This window comes from Gracilinanus agilis, chromosome 1 (genome assembly GCF_016433145.1).
Source record: "Gracilinanus agilis isolate LMUSP501 chromosome 1, AgileGrace, whole genome shotgun sequence".
Classification (NCBI taxonomy): Eukaryota; Metazoa; Chordata; class Mammalia; order Didelphimorphia; family Didelphidae; genus Gracilinanus; species Gracilinanus agilis.
In genome coordinates this window covers 89,586,559-89,612,687 of record NC_058130.1, presented here as the reverse complement: position 1 = coordinate 89,612,687, position 26,129 = coordinate 89,586,559, and the positions used below count along the sequence as shown (strand labels likewise).

The 26,129-nt window shown below is 46.9% G+C and overlaps 1 protein-coding gene across 3 annotated transcripts in view; it reads right to left on the bottom strand.

The window, feature by feature from the left end:
- Window positions 1-26,129, bottom strand: part of CACNA2D2 (calcium voltage-gated channel auxiliary subunit alpha2delta 2) — a 360,677-nt gene that overhangs the window by 21,957 nt on the left and 312,591 nt on the right. For all 3 annotated transcript variants that reach the window (XM_044656931.1, XM_044656929.1, XM_044656930.1), the window contains exons 4-20: window positions 25,540-25,584; window positions 20,481-20,619; window positions 15,425-15,556; window positions 14,979-15,036; window positions 8,143-8,193; window positions 7,776-7,875; window positions 7,035-7,193; window positions 5,650-5,757; window positions 5,166-5,244; window positions 4,488-4,537; window positions 3,713-3,802; window positions 3,417-3,488; window positions 2,896-2,970; window positions 2,678-2,752; window positions 2,449-2,520; window positions 1,880-1,951; window positions 1,717-1,778 (exon numbers count right to left, since the gene is read on the bottom strand). In XM_044656931.1, the coding sequence (XP_044512866.1) occupies window positions 1,717-1,778; window positions 1,880-1,951; window positions 2,449-2,520; window positions 2,678-2,752; window positions 2,896-2,970; window positions 3,417-3,488; window positions 3,713-3,802; window positions 4,488-4,537; window positions 5,166-5,244; window positions 5,650-5,757; window positions 7,035-7,193; window positions 7,776-7,875; window positions 8,143-8,193; window positions 14,979-15,036; window positions 15,425-15,556; window positions 20,481-20,619; window positions 25,540-25,584 (1,439 nt within the window). The remainder of the gene's footprint in view (window positions 1-1,716; window positions 1,779-1,879; window positions 1,952-2,448; window positions 2,521-2,677; window positions 2,753-2,895; window positions 2,971-3,416; window positions 3,489-3,712; window positions 3,803-4,487; window positions 4,538-5,165; window positions 5,245-5,649; window positions 5,758-7,034; window positions 7,194-7,775; window positions 7,876-8,142; window positions 8,194-14,978; window positions 15,037-15,424; window positions 15,557-20,480; window positions 20,620-25,539; window positions 25,585-26,129) is intronic.

The window sequence follows — 26,129 nt, the reverse complement described above, 5'->3', positions numbered from 1 at the left end:
GCCTAATGATTAGTCAGCCTCTTGGGGCTCCAGGACTTCTCCCCTGGATGCTGAAGCAAGGTAGGAGGGAGGTACCCTGCCCTTCTAGCCTGCTCTGGCAGAAAACTTGCTGCAGACTTTGAGAAGACTCTTCAAACCATTTGTGGAGTGGCAAATTCAGCGGAGGAGCAGAACACATACTTGTCAAGGAGTTAGGTGGAGGGTGATCACAGGCATGCTGTGGAAGGTGGGGGAGATAATAAGGCTTGATAGGTCCTGCAGTTTGCATGGGGGACCAGTTGAATATAACAACACAGTCTGTTGCTTCAAGTGTGGTGGTGATCTAATGTGTGTGGGGCTGACAATGCGGGTTTCGACTCAAGATGTGATACTATCTATAGTTTGCTATCTTGGCTAGGATCATATATACAATATAGACTATTTTTTCTCATCTTCTCTCACTTCCCCTTGTCCCTTCTTTCTCTTCCCTTCCCTTCTTTCTCTTTCCTTTCTCTCTTGAAAATCCTCTTCTTCCCCTTTCCTCCTCCTCCTCCTTTCTCTCTTCTTTTCCCTATTCCTTCTCTCTCTCTCTCTCTCTCGCTCTCTCTCTCTCTCTCTCTCTCTCTCTCTCTCTCTCTCTCCACACACACACACTGAATTTAATTGATTTCTAGGGGGAACTATGCCATGGTTTATATCTAGGATGTAATGATAGATGGAGCCTGTGTGTTAAAGTTGCTGATTGATGGGGTGGGACAATAAGAAATACCTTACTTTAAGGTTGGTAAAGTGTTTTCTTTTGACCACAACAAGGTAGGCAGTCCTGGAACTAATTATCCCAATTTTGTAAAGAGAGGCATCTTGCCCTGAATCACACACAGCCAGGGTCTGGGGCAGGATTCGAACCCATCTTCTGACTCTTATATTCAGTGCTCCATTCTCTATGGCACATTGCCTCTCAACCATAACATGGTGGATAGGTAGCATTGGATGAGGTGATCTGTTATCCTGGGTGGGATAATGTGAACTGGTATTTGGGTAGAAAGATACAGCTCGGCATGTGGTGTGGGATGATGAGGCCAATCCTCGGGAGGTGATGAGGTAGTCTTCTATAAGTGTATGTTATACGTCTAGACAACACAGCTTGATATCAGAGGTGTGATCACACTGCAGATATCAAGAATGTGATAAAATGGCCTGAAATGGGGTTATGGAAATCGTCTGATATCTGGTTGATAGCTAGTGTTAAGGATGTGATGGAGGTGGTCTGAAGTATGAGATGTGAAAAATATAGCCTGATATCTAGAGTATGAAAGCAAAGTCAGGTGGATTGCCTTCCTCTCAGTATAGCTCATGGAAGGCCAGCCTTGCCTGCTTGCTGGCTTAGTCTTGCTTGGCCCATTTCCACTCATCCCAAGGACTGGATTAGCAGGGAAAGGCCAGAGGCATCTATCTCTGGATCACACTAGACATTATTTGTATGTTCATAGGTGAGGCAGGCTCATAGGCTTGAGGTAAAAAATACCTTCGGAGGGAATAAGAACTGAGTGAAGCTGTGGACCCTGGGAGGGTAGGGCAAGATGGGGATGGGTCAAATCAACCAAAAGGGATTGAAGGGGTTAGAGGAGGAGCCCAGGTCGTCTTCTAGGAACCCAGGCTCTAGGGCTAGAGGGCACCTCTTCACACATCCCCTTTCCCCATTTGTCCCCTGAATCCCACCTTTGGAACTCCCCTCACCTGTAGTTGGTACTTTTGATTGGGACCCAGGTATAGTTTCGAATTACTTCATCAATGTACCTCTGGAAGGGAAGATCATGAGGTCAGAAGTGGGGTCAGAAGCCTCCCTGCCCCTGCCCCATATTTCTTCTTCCTTCTTCCCCCTTTTTCCCCCCCATTTCACCTCATCCAGGGATTTGATGAGAGTCTTGATTTGTTTGTGCCCCCTTTTCCCATCAATCATGCTCTTTCGGATCTGGGGGAGATAGAGAGTAGAGTGTGAGAACAGGGCAGGGGATCTGTGGGGATTGGGTGGACCAAAGATTACTGAGCAGAGTAGACTGGGGGACAAAAGGGTTGTATGCAGTATGAGGGATTAGGTGGAATGGGACTGGGAGGAGTGGAACTGGGAAGAGCGAAATGCAGGGACAGGGGGGAAGTTGCATAGGTAGTGGTAGAGAGATGGGAATGGGGAAGCTGTGTTTGACTGGGGCGATGGAGAGCCAGTGTTTAGAAAGAGGAAGTCAGGTAATAAGAGGCATAAGGGGGCAGAGAATTGGAATACTGATGAACAGCTGATTATTAGAGAAGGGATGGGGGACAGAGAGGAAAGGGACAACTAGAGCTTTGGGGGACAAGAACTGGAGTGGAGGGGAGGCAGAACAGAGGAAAGGGGAATAGTAAGAAAAGGGGACTCTGGGACATGGGTGTTGTAGAACACTGGGAACTGGTAGGTGCTCTAGGCAGACTCACCTCCTCCTTGTTTTCATCTTCTAGTTCAGCATCTAGGAAATCTAAGGTCACTGGCTCCCGGAAATTGGTGACCTGAGAGGGAGAGGTTCAACACCCAGTTGGAATATAGTGATTCTCCTATTGTCCCTAAGCATGCCCCCTTTCTTTGGCAGGATCTGGGCTGGTCACTCCTTTCTCCTCCCTTTTCCTTAATATAAGGCTGGCAAGGGGGTAAAAGGTTCTGTCTCACCTGAGGCTTCAAGTTGGGGTGGAGGAGGACATAGCCATTGAGGTCAATGGAGAATACATAACCATTTGCACCAAGCTGAAAATGGAAATTAGAGGGTCATATTTTGTCCTCTGACTCAAAGAAGGTGGTAGAAGAGGGAAAGTGAACATGGGAATAAAACATGGCAACTTGTTTTAGCTCAACTTGTGGTTCAATCCACTCAGGGCCAGGGCACTCACCGTGTAATTTGGGGTCAGCTTCTTGATGTCATTCAGAGCCACATCAATCCCCATTACACCCAGGATTAGCTGGTTCTGTGGGTACAGAATTGCCAGGGTGAGATGCTATGAATAGGGGCAGGGAGCTGCAAGATGTGGGCCTCCACTTTGCCTCTGTCCATCCTGTCATGCTTGGGAATTAGAATCCTTGGGACTCATATCTGACTTTGTGTATATAATCCACACCCATCACTTGCCCCCTCCCACATCCCAAGTCCCAGATGACTACCCCACAGGCACAGACCAGAATCCACTCTCCCTTAGATGAAGACTTCAGCCCTCACACTTACGCACCATGCCTTCTCCAGCAGTTCTAGGCAGCAACTTCCTTCTTCCTTCCCCATCTCAGTTATTCAGACTACCACCAATTCTTCCCTCCCCACACCTAGGCATGCATATCTATATATTCCATACATACTACTTCCACCCATATACACGGCACATGCTTCCCCAAGTTCACACATATGTGAACCCACACTTGCCTTCCTCTCTCCACTGCCATCCTGGGTCAGATTGAACACAGGGAGGGTTCCAGTCACTACTAGCCCGAGGCCCTATGAAGGGGGCAAGATAACATGGCATCTTGGGCTCCAGCATCCTCAATGCTTACTCCTTACCAGGGAGTAGGTCTTGTTTCCTATAGTCTTCCTCCCACTCTTCGGGGAAGGGAAAGATTCTTGGAGCCTTAGCACAGCGGAGCTCCATCACTCCCTCCTCACTGGAGGACCAGGGACCTAGCCCCAAGGGGGGGAGTGGGCATGGTGTGAGGCAAGCTTACCAGAGCATCTTCATACACATTGGTCCATTGCACCTGCTTGGCCTCATTGCCCGCAAGGACCATTGGTCTGCCCAGGACATCCAGGTACTCCTGTGAGGGAGGGATAACATGAGTATGGAAGGAATCATAGGAATTAGGGCCAGGAAGGACTCTTAAAAGAGCATCTAGCCCATCGCCTTCATGGTGAGGAATCTGAGCCTCAGATGGTGGGGGACTTGCCCATGGCAGAAGAGTTGGTATTCAAATGGACTTAAAATCCAGTTCTTTCCTTTCTAGGTGCCTGGGCTCTCCACCCTGATGGCAGGACCTTCCTTCCCCCTAGAGGAGATGGGACTGGATATTCAGGCTCTTGTCCCTACGTCTCTCTCTCAACAGACAGGGGCCCCCAGCTTTTCACCCCGGTGCTTATTCAGTGGGTGGAATGTCCTTCTCCATGGAAGAAACTGGGCCCTTTCTCAGAAGGGCCAGCAGAGGGCACTCCCACTCCATGGAAACTGGTTGAGTTAAATCAACTTCGCCTGCCTGAGACCTGGACCCTGAGGAATGATTATTGATCTAGGACCAGCTTCTGAGAGCTCAAGGACCCTAAAGCGGGGGACTTCCGACGAGCTGGGCTCTAGGAAAGGAGGGAACTTGGGCAGCTGTATCCAGTTGGGATTGCTGCTGGCCTTTGGTCTTTAGGACTGGGTTCTGGGATGGGTCCAGACCTTTGTTTCTCTTGGAGTTAATCTGGTTTTGGGGCTGAGGGCTCGAGCCACAGTCCCCGAGAGCTTACCTGCGTGTTGATTCGGATAGCCCCAATGGAGGGGATCTCGAAATAGTAACCTGTGAGGGAGAAGGGAAGGACACTTGGGGTCAAGGGAGGAAGAGTGTTTTTCCTGGTCTTTGTTGAGGACTACCCTAAAGGCAGGGGCAAAAGGGCTTTTGTGCAGAAGCTGCTCTCTGGGAACTGATTCGATCGTGAATGGGGAGGGAGGGATGGTTTGAGTGGGAACAGGGAATGCTTCAAGGATGGACAGACCCACTCTGCTCTACTCCCTCTGGCCAAGAGCAGCAACACCCCTTAGCTCGGACTGCAGACAAGAGCGAGCCTGGTCATACAGAGAGGCAAAGGGATGTAGGGACAGAAACAGAGTGATACAGAGCACCTCCCCACACCCATATCAGCCCTTTCTTGCCCCTCACTTTTGCTGGGGGGGGGCAGAGCCAAGAGGCATTTGTGAGCTCATGAAAACATTTAGAAGCAAAACGCCCTTAGAAACTATTTAGTGTAACCATCTCACTTTGGAAAGGAGGAAACTAAGACCCAGGACAAGGCAGGGTCTTACTTGCCCAAGGTCATGCAGTAAGTGGTGGAGCTCCACTTGAACCCACTCTCTCTGACTTGAAGGAAATCCAGTGTTTCCCCCCAATATACCATATGGGTCAGGTCAAGGGAGGGCATGGAGGGTACCTTTATTGGCACAGGCCATCCACTGCAGGGGAGTCACGTCATAGTTGTGTTGTCCTACAGAAAAGGTGAACACCCGAACCTGGGGAGAAAGGGGTGAGGCTCATAGGAGTCCGACTCACTCATGGCTTGGTCAGCATTGAGACCCTCCCGTGTGGGATGTAGGGAAGGGTAGTGGGAACTATTTTTGCCCTATTCATATGCACATACATGTACATGTATACATGTATGTTCATACACATGCCCAAAGCTGAGAAGAGAAAGAAAAGCCAGTTTGGGAGCCAGCATCAGAGAAGACTGGAGGGAGGTCATTAGAGCATTCTGAATCCCACAGGCACTTGGCAGATGTTAGCTGAATGGACTTGACTTTGGGAATGTTGTTACCTGGCTATCTCCGCTTCCACCCCTCCCCGCCACTGCTCATCCTTCAGTGGCTGAGGGGGGGTTGTCCCCAGCCTCCCTGGCAGGGGACTTCTGTGTGCCTCACCGTCCTGTTGGGCCAGTTGTACTTCTCAAACACATCTTGCACCCGGTCCTCCCCTCCGTCAGTGAACATCATGATCATTTTGTTGCAGTTAGCTCGGGTGATGTTGGACTGGGCCAGCCAATGGGAAGGAGAAGAGGTCAGTTGGGGGAGGCTCCCTGAGAGTCCCAGGCAGAATCCCTGCTCCCCTTCAGTCCTCCCCCCACCCCCTTTTAGATACAATCCACAGGATGCTTTAGCCAGGGGCTCGGCATGAAAATCTTTCCCTCTCCCTAAAGGAATGTTTCCAGGAACTGAGACACTAAAGGGCTGCCCTGTCTGAATAGGTCACACCATAGGCGGAAGTGGGTATAGAGAGCATCACTCTACCACTTAAAAACAAACAAAGAAACAAAGAAACAAACCCTTATTTTCTGTCTTAGTAACAATTCTAACTCAGAAGGGCAAGGACTAGGCAATTGGGGTAAAGTGACACATCCAGGGTCACATAGCTAAGCAGTATCTGATCCCAAATTTGAACTCAGGTCCTCCTGACTCCCGGTTTGGTGCTCTATCCACTGTGCTACCCTCCTACCACCTTTGAATTACAAATTATTTCCACCTTAATCTTCACATCAAAATGAGCCTTCTCCCACTGAAATCATCCACAAATGTCCTGGCCATGTTATAATGAGCCACCAACTATGCTGCACCTAATTTCTTCCAGTGAAATGCACCCCAGGCACCTCTTGTCTGTTTTTCTTTTGAATTCTGCCAGGATCAGCAGTGAGATTTCCCTCCATTGCTTGGGCTACAAGTCTCATCCTCCGACTCCAATGTCTCCCCCTCCCCTTCAATCTCCCCATCTTCAATTAGCTCCTTGGGAGGCAGAGAGGGAGCTGGCACTGTGGCCTGAACTCCACCCCTCCCAGTTCTCTGAGGGAAATATTCAGCCAGCCATTCCCTGGGAGGAGAGATCTGGTTTCTGCCAGAAACAAGGGGTTTGGGGCATAGTGACATTCCTTCTCCTCCCTCCACTCCTAGCCATGGCCATTGGTGCTGGTCCTTATAACAGGCCCATGCATTTTGATTTCTCTGGTGTCACCAGCCTGGCCCCAGAAACAACGTTCCATACTCCTCCCTCACAGGGGCAGGGGGGTGAGCTCTAGGAATGGCCCCCCTTGAAGATAGATAAAGGGCTCTGGGGAACATGTCCATCACATCTTCCTTACTGCTTTCTTAGACTCTGCTGGCCCAGTGCCACCCCTCCCACCCCAATTCTCCAGCTCCCATCTCCAGGCGATCAATCAGCATGGCAGGTGTAGATGTGCTCTGGTGAGGGACCAGGCTAGGATGGAGATGTCAGTTGTGGTCACAATCTTCTCTTCCCCCTGAGCTGAGGGACTCACATTCTGGAGCTGGTCAAAGGCATATTCAAAGCCGGCTTTGTAACCTGTGGTCCCTTTTGCCACCATGTTCTGCACAGCTTCCTTGAAAACCTTTTTGTTTCGCACATTGGCCTGAACCAGGTGGTTGAAGCAGGACACAGGCTGGGCCTTCTCATTGAACTAGGGGAACAGTGAGAGGGAAAGGAGGTTATCTGGAGGGCTCTGGGAAGGGGCACACTTGGGAGAGGTCTGTGAGAAGGGGGTGAGAATGTTTAGCAGGAAAAGGTTGCTTTCCCATGAGGAAGTCTGAGTGTGGGTGAGTAGGAAAGAGAATGAAGGGAAGTTGGTGGGAGAAGTCTAAATGTATTGTTCCCCCTTGCTCTTTATCTGTCCCTAAAATCTTGCCCTTCCCAAGCATGTGTGATTATTTATTCCAAGTCTCTTCTCTTCCTCCCTGGAAGCCATAAGTGGTAGCAGAGAGTTATGACAACCCCTCTTCCCTCCTTCAAGGCCATTTTTACCACCTGAGTTTTTGGGGTAGAAAGGAGTCTCTGAGGCTCCAGGAGCCCCTTGGTCAAGGGTGACCTGTGCGATGTGTAGGCACCATGGAGGAATTAGTGACTGCCTGGTTTTAAGGTTCATGGCAAGCCCTTCCTCTGTGTCGGGCTCTGATTTGGTCACTCTGACCCTGCCAAGAAGGCCTGCCTTTGAGGGATTCTCTACTCAACAGTGGGTCCCCATTCACAGGTTCAGGGCACTGACCGAGGCCACGTTGACGTAGTCATCATCAGACAGGGTGTCCAGCATCTCACAGACGGATGTCTTCATCAACCTCAGTGTCAGGCCACTCACACTGCCACTTCTAGGGGGTATAGCATAGATATGACCCAGGGCATTCTCCCCCCTGCCCCCAGGTTAGGGTTGGGCATTAGCTTCCTGGCAGGCTTTGGGGACAGGGATTTTGGACTAGGATTTAGGGAGGATCCTTAGATCTGAATTGATCGGATTGAGGGAGGGCCACTCCCTCAGAGGGTCTTAATGCCAGAGGGGCCCATGAATTCTAGCTCTGCCCTGGAGCCTGGAGGTACCCTAGCTCCAGGACAGAGCCATTTCCTCACTGTTCACTTACACATCCACGATAATGACCATGTCCTTAGGAGAGGAAGCTCCTTGGATATACCTGCCAGGAAGAGAGGTTGAGGTTAGGGCAGAGAGTCAAAAGATGTCTGGATGGGGCTGGAAGATGGGATATGGACATATTTGGAAAAGGATGATAGAATAGAAGTTTCAAAGGCTTAGCTATTTGGCTCTTTGCCTTACTTCAGTCTGCAGTCTGGACTTAGGGTGCCTACCTGGATTGCATGGTATCTTGCTGGGTATGGGGGTGGTAGGGTGGTGGGGGGCTCCCGCTTATCTCTGAAACCTTAGATTGATGCCTTTTAACCAAAAGGACTTCTCTACTTTTCTTAAACCAAGCTCATTAATCTTTCCCAGTAATCCTTTACCTTCTTCTGACGTTAATCTTTCCATCAGGGGTGCCACCATTCAGCAAGTCCCTCATATTCAAAACCTTAGAGTTATCTTCAACTCTCCCCTCTTATCCAATTAGCTGCCAGCTCCTTCCTTCTTTCTGCAACATATTATTTGTTGGCTTTCTCCCTCTATTCCTACCGCCACCATTATCTGACCACGGCAGTAGCCCTCTATAGGGTCTGACAGGCTCTTCTCTCTAATCCATCCTTCATATTTCTGCCAGAATAATCTTTCTTATATATGGATTTGATAGTCAGATCTCTATATCTGTGGCCTTTTCAGTTTTATCTCACATCATACCCTTCAACATACTAGACTGGAGAGGTTCTTAACCTGGGGTCTGTGAACTTTAAAAAAGATTTTGATAACTATATTACATTTCCATGTAATGGCTTCCTTATTAATTTTATACATTTTATTTTAGGTATTTAAAAACATTATTTTGAGAAGAGGCCCATTGGCTTCACTAGATTGCCCAAGGGGCAGAGCCTAGGCTCTTTGCTGAGGATAAACTAATCTACAGTATCTGAACCTTCCAGGCACTATCATGTCCTTCTTCTGCCTCTTTATCTGAAATGTTTCCTTTTCTTCCTTCTCTCCTTCTGTTGAATTTCTAGTTATCCTTTAAAAATGTTTTTATTTTTTAAACTGTTACCTTCTTACTTAATAACTCTTTTTCTATATTATGTTATGTATTTATTATATTAGATATATAATACATATTTTATTATATATTTTTACAATTTTGGCAATTTTGAAAAGAAGCAAAGCAAAGTGTACTAATATAAATTTGCATTTGCATTTATAATCCTTTTTCTGTTCTGCTCTGTGTATGGAAAGGTCCTCTTTTTTTTTGGTGCTCATTGAATTCAGAATTTAAAAAAATTAATAAAAACATTCCATTCAATTTAACTAGTGTGTAGAACACAAGCTCACTGAGAGCAAGGACTGTTTGGTTTTTTATCTTTGTCTCCCTAGCACCTAACATGGAACCTGGAAAGGAGGACTGGCCAATGAGTCCAGACCTTATGAGTTCTTGAAGCTTGCTCATCTGGTGTAATGCCCACCCGGACTCATCTGTTTTCTATATGAAGAGGAGGGACCCCTGAAATGGTTATTGAGCCAGAACCCAGCTGACTTAATGACTCTTAAGACAGAAGAGCGGCAAGGGCTATGCAAATAGGGTCAAGTGACTTGCTCAGGCACTAAGGGCTAGGCAAAGGAGTTAAGTGACTTGCCCAGGGTCACACAGCTAGAACATATCTGAGGTCAAATTTGAACCCAGTATCTCCTGTCTCCAGGCTTGGCTCTCTACCCACTGAGCCATCTAGCTGCCCCTTACAATAAGTTATAAGAGCTAACTTTTATATAGCATTTTAGAGTTTGCAAAACATTTTGCATATATCATCTCATTTGGTTCTCCCAACAACCCTGTGAGGTAGGCATTTTTTTAAACTCTTGCCTTCCATCTTAGAATCAGTACTATGCATTAGGTCTAAGTCAGAAGAGTGGTAAGGGTTAGGCAAAGGGGGTTAAGTGACTTGCCCAGGGTCATGAAGCTGGGAAGTGTCTGAGGCCAGATTGAACCCAGGACCTCCAGTCTCTCTTCTCTTCCTCCTCCCGCCCACCCTGCCATGTATTCTGAAAACAAACCCCAACTCATTCTCAGACCCAGAACTGAATCATAGGTTTAAAAGCTGGAAGAAACCTTGGAGGGTAGCATGGTATGATAGGAAGTATTTAGAGTTTGGAGTCGGAAGTTCACAGCCTTATTCTTTTATTGACTAACCTTAGGGAAATCACATTCCCTCCTTGTGCCTCAGTTATCTTATCTGTGAAATATCTGTAAAATAGGGGGAGATGCTCTCTAAGGTCCTTTCTAGCTCTAAAGCCAGAAACACATTCCAACTCTCTCATTTTGTAGGTTGAGGCTTTGAAATCACTTGTTCAAGGTCATACAATGGGTTAGTGGTGAACTTAGATGTGACTCTTGGTCAAGTGCTTCTGTTAGGGATGAGTGAGTTAGGGGCAGTTAGATGACTCAGTGGACAGAGAGCCAAGTCTGGTGATGGGAAGTGCTGAGTTCAAATCTGGATTTAGATACTTCCTAGCTGTGTGACCCTGAGCCATTGCCCAATCCTTAGTGCTCTTCTGCCTTGGAACCAATTCTTAGTATTGATTCTAAGACAGAAGGTGAGGGTTAAAAAAAATAGTGAATTTAAAAAACTCACTGAACTGTGCACACTCTTTGTCCCAGTGAAACCATTAGTTGGTCTATATCTCAAAGAGAAAAAGATCAAAGAATGAGGAAAAGACAACTCACTTATACAAAAATATTTAAAGCAGTTTTTTCTTCCTGTATGGGCAAAGAACTAGACAAGTAAGGGGATGCCAATCAATTTGGGAATGGCTGAACCATTTATGGCATGTAAATAACATACAGTAAATGCTGTAAGAAATGATGAAATAGATTTGTATGAAGCAGGGAGGATTGGAGCAGGCAAAACTAGAACAATTTGTATAATAGCAACAACCCTATAAAGACAAGTTGAAACTTTGAAAGACTGAAGAACTCCGATCACTGTCTCAAAGACAGATGATAAAGGTCTGAATATTTGCAGTGATGTTTCCATTCATTGATGCCCACTGATCTGCCAAGGTAGTGGGAGAGGCTCTCTTCTCTGCCCTCCATGAGTTATATGACCCCTTAGTGATGGAGGCTCTTGGGTGCCTAGCTGACAGCTGAGAGCCTTCTCCATGGCTCTGGGTTAATGGGAATGAGAGCATAGTGGGGCCCTCAGCACCTCTGTTTCTCTGACTGTCACCTTGCTTAGATGCCAGGATGGCCTGACTGTGAAGCTACATGGTGGGGCAGATAACAGCCTCTGCCCAGTTGGTTGTTGATGGAGTTGGAGTAGCCAAGAGGAAAAGGCTTTACTTAACCCATCAAGGGGACATAACAGGAAGAAGGGGAACCTGAAACTTTAGTGGGTGAGTGGGAGTATGTTATCCCCTGAGTTCAAGCTCTAGCCATTCCTTCTCCCCAAAATCTCCTAGAACATGGGCCTTGAGGGGAATGCTAAGAATAGGGGATAGGGAAGAGAGAGGAGAGTTGGAGTCTTGGAATGGGGGCAAGTTTTCTTTTTTGGTAGAATCAGAGAAACATTGTCTAGTGACAGAGGCCAGAGGCATCAGCAGATCTGGGGTCCCTTCCATTTTCTCCCTTACTCCCTCTCTCCTCTTTCCAACATATATTCTTGAGGCTGGACCTGGGATTTGAGGAAAAATTCTTTTTCTACAGATGCATCTCTAACCCTGGCGTCTGCTAAAAACTCCAGCCTTTCTCCAACCTGTACCCCTAAAACTGTCCCAGAGTAGCAGGGGTAGAACACCTTGGGGCACTCTGGATTCTCCCCATTGGGCAGAAGAATGGGATGCCCTGAGAAACAACAGTAGGCTGAGGGCTCAGAAGAATCTTTTCAGTAGCGGGGCAAGGAAACAACAGGGATGTGAGCTCTGGGGACCAGGTATTCAGATTCCAACTGTTTGGGGGCACCTCCCACATTGGGAATTCCAAGGGACAGGAATTGCTCACTTCTATTTAATCTTTGTAGCTCCCCTAGGACTATGAACAGAAGGCACTTAAAAATATTTCCTAGTACGGCCAGTGATGACAACAATGTAAATAGAAAGAACAAAATGACACCGAGTGCTGGTTAAGTATAACGGCCAAGCTTGGCTTCACAAATGAGTTCAGAAAATGCATTTCCACCCTTTTTTTTGGAGTGGGGTGATGAGGGTAAGAATTGGTTTCTGGAAGAGAGTGGGGGTAATGGGGGTTGGGCATCAATTATAGGGTTGCATAGATTTTCAGACATGGTTGGTATATAGGTTGGTTTTGCTGAATTCTCTCCCCCTGTTTTTTAAAAGTCTTTGTTATGGGGGCAGCTAGGTGGCTCAGTAGAAGAGAGCCAGGCCTAGAGACAGAAAGTCCTGGGTTCCAACATGGCCTTAGACACTTCCTAGCTGCGTGACCCTGGGCAAGTCACTTAACCCCCTTACTGTCCTTCTGCCTTGGAACCAATACACAATCTTCATGCTAAGACAGAAGGTGAGGGGTTAAAAAAATCTTTGTTATAAGGGATGGCTCTCTAGATAGGGAAGAGGGAAGGGATGTGTTTGGAAATGAACATGATGAACCATCAAAAACCATCAATAAATATGTGAAGATGTTAAAGCTGCAACCAAGTTTCTGGACCTGAAGCTGATCAACCCTCCACCATCATCCAGTGCAGGTTAGCACAACTGCTCTACCTACTCTAGAATGTTAGAACTTCCAGAGATCTGGGGATGGGAGTGGAGATCTTTGAAGTAAAAGGCATGGTGATGGGCTGGCAGGGTTTCCAACCAAGAGTACAAACTCCAAATAGACTGACTGGGAGGTTGGTTACTTAGTAAGCTTTCAAGTGCTTCTCAAACCAGGCATTGTGCTAAGTGCTGGGGAGACACAGAAAGGCCAAAACACACTCCCTGACTTAAGGAGCTCATTTTGTCTTCCCTAAGGAGTTCAGTTCAGGGCACATTAGCTGAGGTTCCTTAGTATTAGAACAGCTGGGTGGTGCAGAAGATAAAGCCTGGATTTGGAGTCAGGAAGACCTGAGTTCAAATCCACCCTCAGACACTTACTAGCAGTGTGACCTTGGCTAAATCACTCTCTGTTTGCTTCAGTTTTCTCATCTATAAAATGGAGATAACAATAGCACTTCTTTCCCAGGTTATTGTGAGGATAAAATAATATTTACAAAGTGTTTTGCAAACCATAAAGTGGTACATGAATTATTGTGGTTGTTATTTGATGAGTGTAGGACTTGACACTACGAAGGAAGGATTTCAAGGAGTGAATACTCCATTCAAGGTAAGATGTGAGAGAAAGTCCTTTTTGGGCTCTTAGCTCTTCAGTTCCCAATGTCTGCTTTTTAGAACTGGGTTGCAAGTTCCTGGTTTCCTAGCCATGGAAAATGAGTACGATTGGTGGGCAGTGCTTGACATCCCCTCTCTATGTTCCCCAAAAGGACCTTGTCCTCTAACTTCCTCTTTCTAGTTTTTCTTTTTCCTCCCCACAAATAGGGCTTCAGAGGCAGCCCATTGCTCTTTGGTTAGATGAAAGGATTGGGATCTCGATCATGTTGGTGACACTCATGTAGGACTGGTCCATATGGCCACTGATTGGAGCAAAGGGTGTGGATGAAGATGGCTAAGTTGGTTTTGCTGAAGAGAGGTAATCTAGCCCCTGGGAAATCCTTTTCCCATCTTGAATTACTCTCTGCCCCCTCCCACAGAAGAAGGAAAGGAAGAAGAGAGAGGCTAGACAGGTCTAGATGGTGGGGATGGAGTGAGAATTGTGGGGAGGGGGAGGGTGGAAAGCTGCAGCCTGGGTGCCCCTGCCTGTGTTATTGTATCCATTTTCCAGTGGCAACGATGTGTGAAATGAAAATTGGACAGAGTTGGCTGCTCCCTGCTCAGAGGGCTGGGATATCATAGAGGGAGAAGGGGACAGAGAGAGGGAGAGAAAGGCAAGGGGAGGGAGAGGGGGAAAGGAAGAAGGGAGAGGGAGTGGGTGGAAGAAAGGATGAGAGAGAAAAGGAGACAGTGAAGTAGGGAGATGGAGAGAATTAGAGCAAAGGAAAGAGGTAAAGGAGAGAGAAAGAGAGAGATGGAGAGGAAAGAAGGGGGAATCAGAAAGGGAAGGGAAGAAGAGAGGGATGAAATGAGAAGAGAAGGAAGAGAAGCAAGGAAAAAAGGACCAAATGAAATATAAAGGAGAGAATATGGGAGAAGGGAGGAAGAAAGAAAAGGAGAGATGGAGAGCACATAGTAGGTAGCTTAAATGCTCGTTGAATCGAGGAAGAATAGCATGAGAGATCAGGAGAGAGGGAAAGGAGGGAGAGAATGAGGAAGGAAGAAAGAAGTTAGGCAAAGAAAGGAAGGAGGAGAGAGGGAGAGAACAAAGGAGAGAAAATGAAAGGGGGGAAAGAATAGGAGATAGGAAAGGAGAGCGGAGAGCCAGAAAAAGGAATAGAAAGAAGAGGTGAGCACTCTTGAGGCACTTAATGTTTGTTGAATGAAATGAATTGAATTGAGAGGGAGGCAGAGAAGAGAGACAGAAAGGGAGGAATGAAGAAGGAGAAAGGTAGAGGGAAGAAAGGGAGGCAGAGAGAAAAGGAGTGAAAAGGAGGAAGAAAAGTGAAACGAGGGAGGAAGATCGTGGAGGGGTGAGGAGGGGAGAAAGAGAAGAAAGGGAGAGGGAGCTGGAGGGTGCTGTGCTGTTGCTTCAGGGACAGGAGGCAGAGAATCCAGCAGGCCACGAATGGCCCAATTCAACCCTGGGTCCCATGAACACTTCCCATCCATCCTGGAGTACCTCATACTCACCAGGGTCTCCGGCGAACATCATATAGGTCAATCTTTTTTGGTGCTCTCCAAGGGGTCGCTGTGGGGGAAAGTGAAGCAGAAAGAGAGCCTAAGAGACCTGGAGTTTGGGGTAGGGTCAAGAGCCATGGGGATATGACAGGCTTTGGATTCTTTCTTGGAGGAGAGAACTGACTCCAAGGAGATCTTAGAAAATGGAAGTTCTAGGGCTGGAAATCCAGATTGTTTCCTTGATGGTGCCATGCCATCTCCCTTTCTGGAAGTGAATGACTGGCCAGATTTTGTATTTTTGCATGTCAGGGCAGATAGAGAGAGGACAGAGGGCTTACACAGAGTGGGTGGGTATAGGGTTTTTGGAATTGATCCTTGGTTTTATTGCTTACATTGATCTATCCAAGGAAGAGTGGGAATCCGTGAAACTGTGGGTCCCCATATCCCCAGATACCCACCTGGATAATATCGGGTGACCCCTGTGGCACTACCAAAAACCTGCCATAGCAGGGATGGGTCCTCCTTTCGGTTCTCAACAAATACATCCTCCAGGGCTTCTGTCCAATTGAGCTCATTTAGTATCACTGTGGCTGTGGACAGAGAAAGGAAAGGTTATGGGCACTCTAACTCCATCCCACGGAGTAGGGTTTAAGAAGCTAGGACCTAAGGTACAATGTGGGGAATGAGCAAGTCTTGGATGATCATAGCTTCCTCGGGTAGTCTCTTTGCCTTCAGTCTCCTGGTCCATGCAACTTTTTTTTTAGCCATCTCACAAACAAACAAACAAACAAACAAATAAATAAATCTCATACATCTCATAAAGCTTAACATATCACACTCCTTCTCAAGAATCTACATGGGCTCCCTACTGCCTCGAACTCCTTAGCTTGGCATTCAAGGTCTTCCATAACATGGTTCCAACTTATTTTCCAGTCTCTCTGATCTTGCTCCCCAATATTTTCTTCATTTTTCTCTACATATACCAGACTTAGGTTCTTTCCCACTATTTTAAATGTCCTCTAAATATCTAAATAGACTTTTTCTCCTTCTTTACTCAGCCCTCTGCCATCTTTCTGTTAAAAACCTATTTATCCTTTAAGTCCCAGTAAAAATCCCATTTCCTCCATGAAGCCTTTCCAGCTTTCCCCAACCTGCTAGGAAATCTCTCTCCTCTGAACTCCTATGTCTCTCATGGTCAGAATTGCACAGGGTATTTAGTACCACCTGGCTGTTCTGTTCTCTGAGTGTGTGAGCCTACTTTACTCTAGACAATGGGCTCTTGGAAAGTGGGGGCCAGGATATGCTTCCTTGAGCTCCCTGAGGCCTGGGACCTGATTTGTTCCAACTCTGTAAATGAGAACATCTAAAGGTTCCTCACTGTTTCTCTTGAGGGGTGGAGTTAGAGCTCAGATTATTACTAGGATTAGGAATATGAGTTCATTTAGGGGCTGAAGGTTAGAGGTCTAGTTAATGGCTGAGGTCCTGAGGATGCAGGACTCTGTAGATCAAGCAACATCTAAGATATATGGCAAAGGATTTGGGGGACTTATTCCCTTTTAGAATGGCCCCACGGGGCTTCTTGCCCTCCTAAGGCTACCTCAGAGAAAAGTGAGGCTGGCTCTATGAAGCTCACCCTACTCAACATGCACCATGGGCCACCGGCCTGGCATGAAAGCAATTAAGGGTCGCTGATGGCACTGGAATTATTCAGCTATTAAGGCAGCTGATAAGCTGGAAGCCACTCGGCTCCATGATTAATCAGCTGGGGCTGGGAGCATTGGGTGGGGAGGAGGTGATGGGAGGAGGATGCTGTTGTTTAGCAGGCTGATAAGCCTGGACCGGGGCTGAGGCTAGGGGTGCCCTAGATCATAAATGGGCTTCAGAAGAGGCATGTGGACATCTAGGCACATACTTTGCTCACAGACAGGTTTACATAAGATATAAAAGTCCAAGTACACACACACACACACACACACACACACACACACACACACACACGCTCTCACTCACCCCCCACACCATCGCCATTGTCTCCACTGACATATCCTTGACACAGTCTGAGATGCACATTCAGACAACTGTGACAGCAGTAAGAATAATCTCATGTCCCTACAGCACAAGAATCCCACTGTTCAAAAGCCCTTTTACATCTACTCTTTTACTGTATCCTCCCCACAAGTAGAGTAGAGCAGGAATTATTATCCCAGGCTTATGGATAGAGAAACTGAGGCTTGGAAATGGAAAATTATTTACCCAGGGTTTGTGGGATGCCTGGAGCTACAATTTAGGTCTTCTGAGTCAAAGACCAGGACTCTTTCCATTGCATCCTACAAACATGCTTATAGACAGTTGCTCACAGGAACTCACACGTGTTAGACACGTAGATGGTAACAGCAAAAATCTATTCAAGCATCCCAGGCACTGGACTCAGACTAAGCCTGACCATGGTTCTGAACTGTCTCCCAAATCTCATTTCAGACTATAAACCCTGACCTTGACACAGTTTGAGCCATGGATCCCAGAAGACAGGCAGAACGTGCTCCATTTGAGGTACAGAATTGCTCTACTGCCAAGCAGATCTCATGTTCAGTCCCTCCACTCATCCCATCAGGACCAGGATGGGATCACACACCTACTCAAGACCACAGATTCGGAGATGAAGGAAACTTTGGCAGTCACCTAGTCTTAGGAACACATGGCCATAGGCATAGCACTGGGGCTATCTATATCAAACCTTAAATTTTAAAGATGGGGAAACTGAGGTCCAGAGAGGTTGGTGACTTGCCCCAAATCACACAGGCAATAGATAACAGAATGAGGATTTAAACAGAATGAGGATTTACCATACTGCTGCGTGTATATGCCCACACCCATCCATCCCGGTCACACAGCCTCTTTGCTCATGGATCTGCTCCAGTTGAACAAAACCTTAAATCAGGACTAGCCTTGCCTTTGGGATCAGCCTGGCACAACTGCACATGGACTGGGAACCTTTACTATAATTTTACCCTACGGTGCATATGGTAGCACAGAGACTGAGTCACTAGAATGGGCTTTTCTGATAGTTTTTTTTCAGTATTAAACCTCTAAAGTTGAAGTCTTTAAAGTAGTTGAAGAGCTGTGATCAATAGTTAACTAGCCTTATAGATGGAGCTCATTGGATCCTTAAAGGTCACTTAGACTAGCCCAACCTTTTCATTTTATAATTGGAGAAACCGACCCCCAGAGCAGACAGAGGATTTTGTCCCCAGGTCATATATGCATATAAGGGCAGTATGTATTTTATTATTTGATGCAATCCTTGGGTAATGCTTGACATTCTCTCCTCTTAATTTAGATAGTATTTTAAAAAAATTATCTTTAAGGAGAAAAAATAATCTAAGTTAAGTTGCATTTAACATGGCATCCTCTCTGTGGATCATTGTGGATCTCTAGAGAAAGAATGTTGGGTCACTTGGTTTTACTCATTCAAGTCTAATGGCTGCCCTATCCATACCCTCAGTATCAATAACCCCCCACCCCAAACATTTGGACATACAACGATATACCTACGAGACAACATGAAGACTCCAGCAAAGATCCTTGAAACCATACATATGCATAGAAATGCTACATTTCACACAATGGCATATTCAGGCTTATACCACCCAGAACTACACACACACATACACTCTGTCTCTGTCTGTCTCTGTCCGTCTGTCTGTCTGTCTCTCACACGCACGGATTTCTGTGATCTTATTCCTGCCTGAGCTAACTTCCTTCTTCACCACTCCTGCCTCCTCACCAAGCTCTAAGTGTGTACAAACACATACTCACACCCACACAGAGACACCCTGAGTTAGGAAATGGGGGACCACCCCCGCCTCAGGCAAGTGATTACAGATTTAATTACAAGTGACACAGTAAATAAAAAAAAACTATCAAATGTAATTTGTGTGGGTAGTGAGGGGTGACTGGGGAAGGTGGGGCAGCCAATGTTTTAATTAGTGTGGCTGCCTTCGATAGTGCCCCTCTGCTGGCACTGCCCCGGGGGAGGCAGGACCCAGGGGATGAATGACTCAGCCTCATCTTTCCCTGGGGGTGCTGGGTGTCTCTGCTTCCAGCTCTGCATTACCTGGGATGCCTGTGTGTGTGTGTGTGTGTGTGTGTGTGTGTGATGTGGGGAGGGAATCTATTTGGGAAGAGCTCCATACTAGGATTCTGTGTCTGTGCATCTGAATGTGTGTGCATGCTAGCAAGAATGAGGCACCAAGATGAGGCTGTGCTGGTACCTGTGTTTGTGAATGTTCAACCCACACACGCATGAGGATGTGATTATATGTATGAGTACGAGTGTGTGAGAGAGTGCTAGTGTGGGTGCATTTGAGTGTGTGCTAGTATGCACATTAATCCATGAACATGTGTAAGCCCTGACCATTTCTTTGTGTGTAAGCATATGTAGGACTGCAAATGTGTGTCTAGCTGATGAGTGGCTGCACGCGTGATGTGAACGAGATACTATGTGTGTATGGGTGACTGTATGCTTGAGCATGAAGAGTGAAATTACATGCATGAATCTGCCATTCTGTGGGTCTAAATACAGATGCACGGAACTGTTAATAACAACAATAAATAATAATAATGACAGTCAGCATGTATACAGTCCTTTATGAGCTCTCTTGTTTGATCTTCTTGGCTAAGCATCGGGTGCCAAAGTGAATGCCTCAGGGCCAGCCTAGGCTTCTTGGGAGGAAGTGTAGTATAATGGAAAAAGAATTGGATCTTTAGGACAATTCTGAGGACTTATGACAAAGAAGGCTATCCACCTCCAGAGAAAGACCTTTTGGAGTTGGAATGTAGATGAAAACATGATTTGTCACTTGTTTATTTGGGATTTTGGTTTTATAAGATTATTCACTTAGGAAAATGAATAATATGGAAATGGGTCTTGCATGATAATACATGTTTAACCCAGATTGAATTGAATGGAACATATAACTTTGGAAAACTTATGTGGAAATTTGTTATTAAAATAAAAAAATTAAAGTTCTATTAAAAAAAGAATTGGATCTGGAGGCAAAGGACTTGGGTTCAAACTGTAGCTCACTCACTTGTCACTTGTGTGATTTTAGGGTAATTAATATACCTTTATGAATCTCAGTTTTCTTATTGTAAAATAAAGCGATTAGACTGGATGACTTCTGTTACTCTTTTCATCTTTTTTTTTTTTTTTAATTTTATTTTTTAAATTTTTAAACCCTTAACTTCTGTGTATTGGTTCCTAGGTGGAAGAGTGGTAAGGGTGGGCAATGGGGGTCAAGTGACTTGCCCAGGGTCACACAGCTGGGAAGTGTCTGAGGCCGGGTTTGAACCTAGAACCTCCCGTCTCTAGGCCTGGCTCTCAATCCACTGAGCTACCCAGCTGCCCCCTCTTTTCATCTTTTATCGGGGAGGGGGGCCTGAATATAATGCTGTACTTTGGGAGTTTGGGGCCTGGCTATATAAGATGGGTGGGGAAAATGAGGGGTTACTCACAGCCTTTGTAGATGTCTGTAGGGATCTGGACAGCCGTATAGGAGTAGTTGACTTTGTTTTTAAAGTTTGGGTCCTCAACGAAGTCCAGCTGCAGAGTACTGGGCTTTTCTCTCTCAAACTCCTCACCCTCGGGGTCCTCCTGAGAGAGAGAAAAAAAAGAAAGGGAAGACAGGCAATATCAGAGATGGTGAGGAGAGGAAGATTGAGGAAGATTGAGGTACAGACAGAGCAATAGAAGAGGCATCTTAATACAGTGGAGAAAAAGAGCTCTGAATTTAGATGACAAAAGTCCTGAATTTGAATCCCAGCTTGGCCACTTTCCACCTGTGGACCTTCTTTAAGCTGCTAGTTTCATTCTTTAGAACTGGAGCTGGGTAGACAGACTCAAACAATAATCCAACAACTCAATTCAGTAAGTCATTTCTTCTCTGTGTAGGGCCCTGTCTTTGGTGCTGGAGATACAAAAATGAACACAGAGTGCAGGCCACTGAAGAGCTAACAATCTAATTCAGGGTGGGATGTGGTGAAGGAATATTACATGTAAAGAAATAACTATGTTCCGAGGAAGAATTTGATAACCTTGATAACTGAGGCAACCATCTTCTGTAGCAAAAGGAACTTAAATATTTCCTGTCAGTACAGAAACCAGTCCTACAGTGATGACTTCTATTGTCCCTTCTAACTCTAAATCCTATAACTCTGAAGAGGAAGAGAGAGAATAAAACAGAAGGAGAAAAAGAGAGATCATTGGGAGATAGAAGAAGAGATGGAAGGACAAAGAGAAAGATAGCTATACTGAGAAAAAGATGGTGACAGAGCCAGAGATGAAGGGATTAAGGCAAATAGATGTATAGACAGGGAAGGTGAGGGGACAACTAAGTTTTCCACACTTTAAGAATTATTATGTTGGATAAAGTGATCCTTAAGGCTTCTGCCAGCTCTGAAGTTCTGTGATTTTTTTTTTGTTGTTTTTGGAGGAAAAAAGAAACAGGAAAAGAGAACTAGAGAACGAGAAAATGTGACTTGTTCTGGGGAAGGGGCTACTGCTGTCATTGTCCCAGGTAGGAGTATGATCTGGACATATGTGCTATTTTACTCCCTGCTCCCACTGGGCAGAGTCCACAGATGTACATTCCCTTCTTAGTCTCAGAGGTGGAGGGGGGAGGGTAGGAAAAGGAAGGAGGGAGAAGGAAGCTGACTGTTCCTCCTTTCATTGCCTTCCCCAGTTTTCTCCCTCCATCCAATAGATGGGTTAGAAGAAAGCTCTGAGCCTCCTGGCAGCCAAGTGTGAGCTAGAGAAGGCCTGGGAACCACCTCGAAGGCCAAAACAGACTTTGAGATGGAATTGCATCTATTCACTACACTGGTTGTGTCCTCTGTGGGGCGTTTTCCTCTCCCCTGGCCCGAGTACTGTGTGTGTATGTGTGTGGTGCAGTTTGAGGCTTCTCATGGTCCCAGTTGGGATGTCCTATCTGGTACTTTATCAAATCCTGAGAGAATCATTCCAACCCAGTGGACGAAAAGGAAAAGAAAACAGGACACCCTCCCCAAATCCTTGAAAATCAATTAGCAGCAAAAGGCAAGTATCAGAGACCAAATTAAAAGGGAGATCGGCTTAGTGCTCTGTCAATAAGGACACAGGCGACATTTAATTACACAGCCTGATCAGCAAACTCAGGCTGAGCTAGCTTGGCTCCACGCTCCCCAAATCCCCTCCATCTCCCCTCCCCCCTGTGGTTTCCCAGGCAACAAAGAGTATCACCCAGCGGTCTAGAAAGGCCGAGAATCCAGAGTCTGGGGCCCAGGTCCCATTGCCTTGACCTCCATCTCCAGGGAAGGGTTTGTTTTTTTGCCACTGTTATTCCTCGCCTTTCCCTGGAGCTTGGCTGTCTTGGTCACACTCATGGGCTCCCAGGGCACTCTGGCTTTGGGGGCTGGGCTGGGTAAGAGGGAATAGGCAGGTCTAGTGGGTATTTATAGGAGCCACAGCCTGGAGGGGGGTTTCAGTTCCCACCAGGCACAGAGGTGGGGGAAGGGCTCGACAGGCTCCAGTTGACTTTCTAAAAACAGCGGCTGCCCGCCCCTGACAGGTGCCAATTATGGCGTTTCATGGGCATGGGCATGCACTGCAGAGCCAGCCACCCACTCCCGTGCCTCCTGGCTCAGCTGGCAGGAGCCGGGGCTCTAATTGGTGCACAGTGATGAGTGAGTTTGTGTGTGTGTGTGTGTGTGTGTGTGTGTGTGGGGTGGGGAAGAAGACAGCCCATCATGAGTGCAGGTGTATAACAGAAACAGAGGGAGACATGGACAGAGTCAGGCAAACTGAAAAAGGGAGTGGAGGAGAGAGACCCAGAGACAAAAGTAGACAGAGACAGACGGCTGAGAGCCACAGGAAGAGGCTCAGGGGTGGTAAATGGGCGCTTGGTAGAGAAGCCAACAGCATCCTTAGGAGTCGTGTTTCTAACTGTGAGGGTGAGCTCTGGGGCTCTGTGTACCCCCTCCTCCCAGCCTCCATGATTCCCTCCTCACTCTTCAACATTCTCTCTTACGGTTCTCTTCATAAACTTCATGCCTTGGTTAGACTGGGTGACTCACCATTTCCCGTGATTCGCACCCCAAGTTACAGAACGACAGGGACGATGAGGTTAGACTCGATAATCCTGAAGATTCCTTCCAGCTCTAAATCACATCCCTTTAATCCAGCCCTTCATTTTATAAACTGGGAAACTAAAGGGCAGAGTATGGTGGTGTGGTCTGGTCCAAAGAGGTGACCGTTACCCCAGAATTGCCACTAATTGCCTGCATGACTATATTATTATGACTATTATATTGTATTATTGTATAGAAATAATATTACTATTATTAATCATGATAACAGCCATTTGCAGAGTGCCTGAAGGTTGGAAACATTCTTATACACGTCATCTCATTTCATCCTCATAACACCCCCTTGAGGCGAATGCTACAGGCATTATTATCATCATTTGACAAGTAAGGAAACTGAGGCTGAGAGGTTGAAGTGACTTGGCCAGGGTCTTTGGGGTGATGGTGGAATGGGACGACCCAGGCCTGAGCTCCTGGGACAGGTCTTGCCTCCTGGGGGCCTGGTGTATCCCCCACCCCTCCATGGAGGGCCATCGCTCTCTAGTATCTGCTGTGGGCTTATACCCCAGGAGCTGTCTTCTGCTATCATCCCCCAGCTACCTCTTCGCCCAGGCAGGTAGAGGCACGTGCCCACATGCCCAGACAGCCATAAGCACATACACACAGGCCTGCCGGGCCCTTGAAATCCCCGGGTGACAGCAAAAGCTAGGAAAATGGGCTTTGAGGAGCTGTCTGGCCCCAGATAGCAAGTGATGGGTTCTGAGCTTTCGCTGAAGACGTTTAAATCTGAAGAGGCAGAGACGGGGGTGGTGGTGGGTGGGAGGAGGGATTGGGGAGGGGGAGAAGAAAACTCCTCAAATGTCAGTGGCAGATGAAGGGCGCTGGAAATTTTAATCTCCCAACTTTTTAGGCGAATGTGACATTTGGATCCTGCACCGATAAGCTATCAGCTGGAGAACTTTCTCCTTTTCTTCCTCTTTCCCCTCCCAACCCCCACCTTCTGTCTGGTAATTTAAAAATAAATGGTCTAGAAAGAGCTCTAAACAGTTACCTTTGGCAAAGATTAAGAAAATAAGCAGCCCACCATTCCCGTGGTTGTTATTTATAATAGGATGGCTGCCAAGCTGGAGTGAGGGGCTGCGGTGGGGGCTGCCTCCTCCATGCTACCCTCCTGGCTTCTGCTGACCATATGCCCTCTTCCTCTCCCTCATTCTCCCCAGGAGGACAAGGCAGGAGCTGGGGGCCAAGGTCTAGGAGCTCAGGGCCTAGCTCCTCTCTGTGTAAAGGGGGAATGGTGGATGATCGGGGGACCCTGAAGCCCCAGGAAGGGGCTGGGCTGTCCAAGGCTGATGTGGCTAGGGAGCCTCAGTCACTCAGCTAGCTCCGGCCTGTGTCCCCATTGGGGTGGGAGGGTAGGAGAGCCAGAAGAATCAGGAAGAATTAAAGCTCCCTGGTTTATATTTAATGCACTGATTGCTAAAATTATAGCACGGAGCTGCCGGGAGGGGGGTAAGGAATTAGAGTCAGTGTCTAATTAAAGGTTCACTCCTCATTTGAATTTCAGATTCCAGCTTTAATTTTAGTAACTTCTCTGGGAGTGGTGGAGGCTCAGCCAAAGGGAAGCACACCTGCTCTATGACCACCCACTCTTCTCCCTGTCCCTTGGCTTCCTCTTCTCACTGCCCCCTGCCTCACTCTGAACCTGCAGAACAGTCCTGTCCCTCATGTCCATCAGTACTCACAGGAACCTTCCCATCCCAGAAATATCCAGATGGAATTGGAAAAGCTGACCTTCCTCCTACTTTCCTTCCTTTTTCTGCCTTTCAAAGACCTGTTGGAATCCCATCTACTCCAGGTGGAATCCCACCTCTTCTAGGAAGCCTTCCCATCTGATGAGTCTTCTTTGGGGCAAATCTGATCTGGATCTCAGATGCTCCCAGCTCTTCCCTCTAGGCCTTATGAATGTATCCAGTGTATGACTGATTACTATCAGCACAGGAAGAACAACTCAGAAATTATGTTTTGTTAAAGCTTCTATTTGCAAAGATCACACAATTACGGGTTCTACCTTGAGCAGAATGTCCTTGAATGTCAGAGCTGCAAGGGTCTTTGGACATTATCTAGTCCAACCCCACTCATTTTATAAAGGGAGAAATGGAGGCCCAAAGAGGCCAAAGAAGATGATACAGTGGGTCAGTTGCAGAACTCTCAGTGAAACTGGGGTCTTTTGACTCCCAGGCCAGGGATCTTTCTACCAGACTGCATTGCCTTGTCTTCTCTTTCTCTCTCTGCTGGCTAGGTTATTCTGCAGCTGCGATACATGTGGGGACATACGTCATGGGCACTGTGCTGTTCTGGGTTGGGCTGGTGTATGAGGTCCTGAGCCAGGAAGGGAATGGGGTCTTTGGTGGTAGAGACTGGATTGTAGCATGATTCAGGGCAGAGAGATACTCACCAGCTCAGCATCCGCCTTGGAGTCATAGTACTGGATATCTTCTTCCTGCAGGGGGGGGAAGAGATATGGACCCCATCAGTCCTCAGTAAAATATGTTTTTGCCTCCCAGGTTTTCCCCTTCCTCCTCGAGCTCCATCTCCCAGAAGCAGCTCTGATAGCCTGGGGAGGACCATAGCAGACTAGGTTGGTCCTCTCGGCTCTGTGGCTCACCAAGAATCCTTCCTTCTAGGTATTCAGATACTTCAACACAAAGAGAGTCTCATAGTGTTTGTGTGTGTGTGTGTGTGTGTGTGTGTGTGTGTGTGTGTGTGACAGAGAGAGAGAGAGAGAGAGAGAGAGAGACAGAGACAGAGACAGAGACAGAGACAGAGAGACAGAGAGGTGGAATGAGGGAGAGGGAGATAGAGAATGAGAAAGGGAGGTATTAAGAGGGAATGAGAGAGAGAGAGAGGGAGAGAATGAGGAGAGGAAGACTGAGAGAGGGAGGGAGGGAGAGAGAGGGGGGATGGGAGGAGGGAGGGGGAGATAAGAGAATGAGAAAGGGAGAGAGCATAAGAGGGAATGGAGAGAGAGAGAGAGAGAGAGAGAGA